Below are 8930 nucleotides of genomic sequence, written 5' to 3' on the forward strand. Positions count from 1 at the left end.
GTTGAGTGGTTCCAGCATTTCATGATATTTTATGTGTCAGAGAATATACGAGTAAAGCAAAGGCATGAGATGGGAAGGCTGGGAGACAGCCTGCGACTATGGGAAAGCGGGTTTATGTGCTGGGATATGCTAAGAGAGAAAACGAGGGCTGTGCAATTAGAGGAGAGGGCATGATAGTGCGAAATGGAGAATCATATAAGATGATAAACGTTCGGTGCCAAAGCTAAACGAGGAAAGCAGTGAACGTATCTCAGTTAATAACTTGGCAACCATCGTGGGCGAAAGGTGAAGAAAATGGATCTTAAGAGATATGCAAGGGGCGTGTATAAAATTAGTTTTTAAAATTAGGAGAATGTGTCAGTGGAGTAGGGGACAGACCAAGTTGAGTTTTGATCCAATCAACAGGCTGTTACAAGACCTGTGAGAGGAGGAGGTGCAGTTCACTACTCCTCACTAAACTCACATTGAGGTATAAGTGGGATAATGTCGAATTACTGCTCAATGTAACATTTTAATTACTTATTTAATTTTTCAATGAGACTCAGTGGCCATTTCAGCACATTCCTTAGCTCCAGTCTGAATTTTCTCTGGGTCACTGCATAAATAAACGTGTTGGTGCAACAACTCAAAAGCTGAAGACTATTACCAGTTTCTTGAAGAATGAACTTGGGATCACTGAAATTGGTACCTGAGAAATAATTGTTGGTAGCACGGGCATACAAGAAATTTACAACATATGTTGTCCACAACAGGATGAAACTGCCCGAGATGGTGAAGAGTAAAACAATGGACTTTCTCCGGCTCTCCAACTCTGGGTCGATCTGAGTCTTTTCCTTGCTTTCAGCCCGGAGTCTCCTGCGGCCTCTACTGGCAGCTAGAATGTGTCTAACGGTCAGAACATTGAGCAGTAACATCAGGAGAAACGGGACACACGGAGCTGAAATCCTGCCAAGCCAGTCATATACTGCCCATCCAGCAGAAGTATAATAGGTCATTTTGATATTGCACAACCATGGGACGTTGTTAATTATGAACATAGGTTCGTAAATGAGATACGAGGGGATATTTTTCAAACAGCTAAGAGCACAAACCGTTCCTATAGCCAAATCTGCCGTTTTCTCAGTGCAATATTTGGTCTTCAGTTTCTGACAACAAATGGCCACAAATCGATCAAAGGTGAAAGCCACTGTTAACCAGACAGAACTATCCCTGGCTGCATAAATTAGGACACAGATTATAGAACAAGCTGGAGTTGTGGACAACAGACTAAACGGGAAAAACATTCCACTGATCCGGTTTAAAATCACCGCTGTGATAATAACCAGGAGATCCGACACCGCCATGGACACCAGGTACCGAGTGATACATCTAGAGAGACCACACCTTCCTCGGGACAGGATCACAATTGCCATCAAGTTAGCTGTAAGGTAGAGAATGATATAAATAGGACAATTGCAAATCATTTTTATGCGACGTTTTTCAGGTTAACAATCTTTGATACTTAACTGCGTGATGGGTATGGGCTACCTTTTGGTATATGTTCATCTATTAGGAAGCGAATGCTGTTTCAGGAAATGAAACAGGAACAGCGAATGCAAAGGAGCACTGGTGGACTGAAGCAATGAATGAGAATCATAACACGGAGAACAGAACATGCAATCGTAGGTGCAGGGTCATTCAGAGATTGTCAGTAATTCGCTAACTCAGAATATCCCTGCACCGTATGGTTAAAATCACAAGTTGATCATTCATTCGTTAAATCAGCTCAGCAATTCAATCAGTTCAAAACAATGGTGAGCAATACATTTTAATAGGACTCGAAACAAAGCAGGTCTGGACATTCGTCCATCAGCTGCAGCAGCCTGCAACCCTCTCTGTGCACAGAATTGATGGACAACTGTCTGTAGACAGGATGTCTGGAACTCTCTCCACAGGTAGTATGTCTGAAGCAGTGTCTTATCGATACAAATACATTTACTGATGCAAAGTGGCTGGAAACTGCGGCCAGTTAGTGCAAGTTGGATGTGGCTTATGATAAAAAATGGAAACATCATTTCAAAAGCATTGTTGTCCAATTGGTTCTCGCAATATTTCTTTTAACCTTCTATCATTACTCACACCTAGTTTCATCTAAAACTATAAGGGTATGAGTTCTACAATTGACAGTTACAACCTGAAGGCAATGTGAGAGGTTAGGGACAAGAAGTCATTGCTCATGGTGAAAAATATCGTAAATATTTTGTTTTGGAAAGATGATTCTAATCTAATTCTAAACTGGGAAGGAAAGTGAATAAAAGGTGTTGATTGAATTGATACAAAAGCAAAATACTTTGTATGCAGAAGGTTTGAATTTAAAATAGAACATGCTGGAAACTACTGGCAGTTCACGCAGATATGGGGAGAAACAGAGTTAACGTTGGACATTTTGTCCAAATCGATCTGTTCAATTCTAGAGGTCGTTCTGGTCCTGGATATCCTTGGCCAGATAGAAGTGCTCCACATCTGTGAAAAGAGAACCAACGTTAATATATCAGGCAGATGATGGTGCATCAGAACTCATTGCATTAAAGCAGCTATGAAAGAAAGTATGGGATACAGCATAAGGAAAATCTGGTGAAAACTCAGATACCCAGAGCATAATATCATTAAACAACAATGTAAATTTGCTTTAAGACATCACCTGTGACACCAACTGCAGCAAGAAAAGGATAGTATACGGCAAACACTGGATTTTTTCCTGGAGCGTGCATTCTCTGAGAAACGATCTACTGAAGACAGCAGCTGCAGCATAGGCTGTGTATAGTTCCAATGATCCCTTATTTATAGCAAATGTAAATCCCTGTTGAGACAATGGAATTGCATCATCTTAATGTTAGTTGAAGTAATTTAAAGAAATGAATTGGAGTAGTCCGCTTCAAGAATACATTTCAATAAATATTAAACAAAATTAAAAGGGAATAACATTTTAATGAAGATAAAATGAATAGATCCATCGCACTTTTCATGGGGCTACACAACCACACACACCAGAGAGATGCCGGGTTCAATCCCTGGTTAAAGGGGAGTTAATTCATCCCAATGAGTGAGGGTGGTAGAGGGTGTATAATTGGTCACAGTGACTCAAGCCCAGCAGCAAATCAGGCAGAGACTAGTAGGAGGCGCTGCAATTGAAACGAGCATCCCTTTTCCTGCAATAAATGGGTCAGCGCACTGTAAGGGACGCTAAAATTAAACAGAACATCTCTTGCCGTGCTGTAAATCACTTAGGGAATAGTAGACAGCGCTATACTTCCAAAGAACATCCTTCGTCTGTGGTAAATAATTAGAGGGCAGCAGATAGTTTATGGAGTGAGAGGGGATGCTATGAACAAGTAAACAAAGCACCCTCAGACCTGTGGCTAATCAGTTAGGTGCTACAGTTCTAAAAAGCATTTCTCAACGTGCAGCACATCAGTAAAGCTTAGGCTCTTTTCTCTCGATTGTGACTCTTTGCTAAGCAGTGTCGCATGTGCGGGTGTGGGCTGAAGAAAGAATTATACTGAAATGACTCCTTCATTATTCACCCGACACACACCCCACCCACTCCCAAGTCTTTACAATGTGCATAGACTTATAGATGAGGAGTTGTCATCCGTGTGAAAAGCCAAAACACTCCTTCATCACCTGGCACCTTATGTTGGAGAGGAGGGCAGTAAGCTGGAGTAAAGCTGTGTCTATACACTGCTGCTACTAACTGTACATTAGTATTAAATGTCTAGTGATTCCTCTCTGTCAATTCAACAACCACAGTCCCAGGTTCCCCATACACTTCCCAGGCAATCACATTTGGAATCTCTTTCAAAGCAAAAGCTTGTGTCTGGGGAACTGTAGGAGTTTCAAAACTATGTTTTGGTAAAAGATGTAACAGGTTTGGTATTTAAACAAGCAACCTTCGTATGAGTCATCAGCAGAAAAGTTAGCTCCTCATAGATGCAGGGCACGCACCGCTATCATTTGGGACAGTTAGAGTTGTGCCTTTCCTCCTGACCTGGTATTAGGTTTGAGGATCATAAGTCAGATACACTGATGACTCCATTGGCGTTGTTTCCTGATCTCGCCCCGAAGTGGAAAACTTTGTCAACTTTGCTTCTAATTTCCACTCTTCTCTCACCTTTACATAGTCCATCTCTGACACTTCGTTTCCCTTCCTCGACTTCCTTGTCTCCATCTCTGGGGATAGACTGTCCAACAATATTCATTGTAAGTCCACTGACTCCCACAGCTACCGCAACTACACTTCCTCACACCTGCTTCCTGTAAGGATTCCATTCCATTCTCCCAATTTGTCCATCTCCAACACATCTGTTCTACTGATGCAAAATTCTACAACGGCGCTTCAGATAAGCCTTCTTCTTGCCTCAAACGAGGATTCCAAACGCTCCTCCCACCTGCTGTGGTTGACAAGGCCCTCAACTGTGTCTGACTCATTTCCTTCACCCCTCCCCCTTCCTCCCAGAAGCACGACCAGGTTCCCCTTGCCGTCACTTTCCACCCCACCAGCCTACACATCCAAATGATCATCCTCCATCATTTTCGCCACGTCCAGCGTGATGCCACTACCAAACTCATCTTCCCCTTCCCTCCCATGTCAGCATCCTGAAAGGATTGTTCCCTCCACGACAGCCTGCTCCACTCCTCCATTACCCGTCACCTCATCTGCTTCCCACTGCACCTTCCCACTCAGTCGCCGGTAGTGTAATACCTGGCCTTTTACTTGCTCTCTCCACTCACCATCCAAGCTCCCAAACACTCCTTTCAGGTGAAGCAGCGATTTAATTGCATTTCTTTCAATTTATTATACTGTATTCGCTGCTCACAATGTGGTCTCCTCTACATTGGGTGAGCAAACGCCGATTGGATGATCGTTTTGTGGAACATCTCCTCAGGCCGCAAGCATAACCCCCAGCTTCCAGTTTCTTGCCATTTGATTTCACCACCCAGCTCCCATGCCCAAATTTCTGTCCTTGGCCTAGTGCAGTGTTCTGGTAAACATTAACGCCAGCTCGAGGAGCAGCACCTCATTTTGTGATTAGGCACTCTACAGTCTTCTGGAATGAAAATGTATTTCATGAATTTGAGAGCATTACTGGTCCTTTTTAATGACTACGGTATTTTATTTTGTTTTTGAATTTGTTTTATCCATGTTCCTGCTAAAACTTGATTCTTTTTCATAGTTGTGCTTTTGGCTAGAGCTGCAGCTTTTCCAGGAGCACAGGCATTGCGAGCGAGGAGTGAACAGCTGGGAAGACAATTTCATCGGGAGTTTCGGTGGAGCAGGGACTGCTGGCTTTTCCAGGAGCACAGGCATTGTAGTGTCCCCCACTCGCCCTCCTCCTCTTACCAAAAAAATGGACACGGTTGTGTGTAGGTAAGGTTAGGCTTTTTGTATTTCTCTTCTTGTTTTATCGTGTGATTGGTAAAAAACTTGGGAATTTAGAATAGTGGGAATGGAGGTTAAGGCAGTTGAATGTTCCTCCTGCAGAATGTGGGAGGTAAGGGTCGCCAAGGGTGTCCCTGCTGACTGCATCTGCGGGAAGTGCACCCAGCTCCAGCTCCTCGAGGACCGCGTTAGGGAACTGGAGCTGGAGCTGGAGGAACTTCGGATCATTCGGAGGCGGAGGGGATTATTGAGAGGAGTTATCGGGAGGCAGTCACACCTCAGGCAAAAGAAGAAGGTAGATGGGTTACCGTCAGGGGAAGGAGAGGGAACCAGCAGGCAGTGCAGGGATCCCCTGTGGCCGTTTCCCTCAACAACAGGTATACCGTTTTGGATACAGTTGGGGGAGACGATTTACCAGGGGGAGGCAATGGGATACATGTCTCTGGCGCAGAGTCTTCCCTGTTGCTCAGAAGGGAAGGGGTAAGAGGAGCAGAGCATTAGTCATTGGGGACTCCATAGTTAGGGGAACAGACAGGAGGTTTTGTGGGAACGAGAGAGACTTACGGTTGGTGTGTTGCCTCCCAGGTGCCAGGGTACGTGATGTCTCGGATCTTGTTTTTGGGATCCTCAAGGGGGAGGGGGAGCAGCCCCAAGTCGTGGTCCACATAGGCACCAACGACATAGGTAGGAAGACAGATGGGGATTTAAGACAGAAATTCAGGGAGCTAGGGTGGAAGCTTAGAGCGAGAACAAACAGAGTTGCTATCTCTGGGTTGTTGCCCGTGCCACGTGCTAGCGAAGTGAGGAATAGAGAGAGAGAGGAGTTGAACACGTGGCTGCAGGGATGGTGTAGGAGGGAGGGTTTTGGTTTCCTGGATAATTGGGGCTCTTTCTGGGGTAGGTGGGACCTCTACAAACAGGATGGTCTTCACCTGAACCAGAGGGGTACCAATATCCTGGGGGGGAGATTTGCTAGTGCTCTTCGGGGGGGTTTAAACTAATTCAGCCGGGGGATGGGAACCTAAATTGTAGTTCCAGTGTGCAGGATGTTGAGAGTAGTGAGGTCAGGGATAAGGTTATAAGGACACAAGAGGGCACTGGCAAGCAAAAGCTTGGTTTAAAATGTGTCTACTTCAACGCCAGGAGCATCCGGAATAAGGTGGGTGAGCTTGCAGCATGGGTTGGTACATGGGATCTCGATGTTGTGGCCATTTCAGAGACATGGGTAGAACAGGAATGGATGTTGCGGGTTCCGGGATTTAGATGTTTCACTAAGAACAGAGAAGATGGTAAAAGAGGGGGGGGGGGGGGTGGTGTGGCATTGTTAATCAAGGAAAGTATTACAGCGGCCGAAAGGACGTTTGAGGACTCGTCTACTGAGGTAGTCTGGGCCGAGGTTAGAAACAGGAGAGGAGAGGTCACCCTGTTGGGAGTTTTCCATAGACCTCCAAATAGTTCCAGAGATGTAGAGGAAAGGATAGCAAAGATGATTCTTGACAGGAGCGAGAGTAACAGGGTAGCGGTTATGGGGGACTTTAACTTTCCAAATATTGACTGGAAATACTATAGTTCGAGTACTTTAGATGGGTCTGTTTTTGTCCAGTGTGTGCAGGAGCGTTTTCTGACACAGTATGTAGACAGGCCAACCAGGGGCGATGCCACATTGGATTTGGTACTGGGTAATGAACCCGGTCAGGTGTTAGATTTAGAAGTTGTTGAGCACTTTGGTGATAGTGATCACAATTCGGTTAGGTTAACCTTAGCGATGGGCAGGGACAGGCATATACAGCAGGGCAAGAATTATAGCTGGGGGAAAGGAAATTATGATGCGATTAGGCAAGATTTAGGATGCGTAGGATGGGGAAGGAAACTGCAGGGGATGGGCACAATCGAAATGTGGAGCTTATTCAAGGAGCAGCTACTGCGTGTCCTTGATAAGTATGTACCTGTCAGGCAGGGAGGAAGTTGTTGAGCGAGGGAGCCGTGGTTTACTAAAGAAGTTGAAGAGCTTGTCAAGAGGAAGAAGTAGGCTTATGTTAGGATGAGACGTGAAGGCTCAGTTGGTGCGCTTGAGAGTTACAAGCTAGCCAGGAAGGATCTGAAGGGAGAGATAAGAAGAGCAAGGAGAGGACACGAGAAGTCATTGGCGGATAGGATCAAAGAAAACCCTAAGGCTTTCTATCGGTATATCAGGAATAAAAGAATGACTAGAGATAGGTTAGGGCCAATCAAGGATAGTAGTGGGAAGTTGTGTGTGGAATCGGAGGAGATAGGGGAAGTGTTAAATGAATACTTTTCGTCAGTATTTGCAGTGGAGAAAGAAAATGTTGTCGAGGAGAATACTGAGATACAGACTACTAGGCTAGATGGGATTGAGGTTCACAAGGAGGAGGTGTTAGCAATTTTGGAAAGTGTGAAAGTAGATAAGTCTCCTGGGCCAGATGGGATTTATCCTAGCAATCTCTGGGAAGCCAGGGAGGAGATTGCAGAGCCTTTGTCCTTGATTTTTATGTCGTCAATGTCGACAGGAATAGTGCCGGAAGACTGGAGGATAGCAAATATTGTCCCCTTGTTCAAGAAGGGGAGTAGAGACAGCCCTGGTAATTATAGACCTGTGAGCCTTACTTCGGTTGTGGTAAAATGTTGGAAAAGGTTATAAGAGATAGGATTTATAATCATCTTGAAAAGAATAAGTTCATTAGAGATAGTCAGCACGGTTTTTCTGAAGGGTAGGTCGTGCCTCACAAACCTTATTGAGTTTTTTGACAAGGTGACCAAACAGGTGGATGAGGGTAAAGCCGTGGATGTGGTCTATATGGCTTTCAGTAAGGCGTTTGATAAAGTTCCCTACGGTAGGCTATTGCAGAAAATACAGAAGTATGGGATTGAAGGTGATTTAGAGCTTTGGATCAGAAATTGGCTAGCTGAAAGAAGACAGAGGGTGGTGGTTGATGGTAAATGTTCATCCTGGAGTATAGTTTCTAGTGGTGTACCGCAAGGATCTGTTTTGGGGCCACTGCTGTTTGTCATTTTTATAAATGACCTGGATGAGGGTGTAGAAGGGTGGGTTAGTAAATTTGCGGATGACACGAATGTCGTTGGAGTTGTGGATAGTGCCAAAGGATGTTGTAGGTTACAGTGGGACATAGATAGGCTGCAGAGCTGGGCTGAGAGATGGCAAATGGAGTTTAATGCGGAAAAGTGTGAGGTGATTCACTTTGGAAGGAGTAACAGGATTGCAGAATACTGGGCTAATGGGAAGATTCTTGGTAGTGTAGATGAGCAGAGAGATCTTGGTGTCCAGATACATAAATCCCTGAAAGTTGCCACCCAGGTTAATAGAGCTGTTAAGAAGGCATATGGTGTGTTAGCTTTTATTAGTAGGGGGATCGAGTTTAGGAGCCACGAGGTCATGCTGCAGCTGTGCAGAACTCTGGTGCGGCCGCACCTGGAGTATTGCATGCAGTTCTGGTCACCGCATTATAGGAAGGATGTGGAAGCTATGGAAAAG

At 44.8% G+C, this 8930-nt stretch overlaps 1 protein-coding gene across 1 annotated transcript; it reads right to left on the bottom strand.

Annotated features, from left to right (window-relative positions):
* Positions 1–515: 515 nt before the first annotated feature.
* Positions 516–2750, bottom strand: LOC137348530 (probable G-protein coupled receptor 139). Its single transcript, XM_068013833.1, has 2 exons — positions 2681–2750; positions 516–1420 (listed from the first exon to the last, which is right to left on the bottom strand). The coding sequence occupies exons 1-2, from the start codon at positions 2748–2750 to the stop codon at positions 516–518; spliced, it is 975 nt and encodes a 324-aa protein (XP_067869934.1).
* Between the last annotated feature and the right edge of the window lie 6180 nt (positions 2751–8930).

Source organism: Heterodontus francisci, chromosome 34 (genome assembly GCF_036365525.1).
Source record: "Heterodontus francisci isolate sHetFra1 chromosome 34, sHetFra1.hap1, whole genome shotgun sequence".
Taxonomy (NCBI): Eukaryota; Metazoa; Chordata; class Chondrichthyes; order Heterodontiformes; family Heterodontidae; genus Heterodontus; species Heterodontus francisci.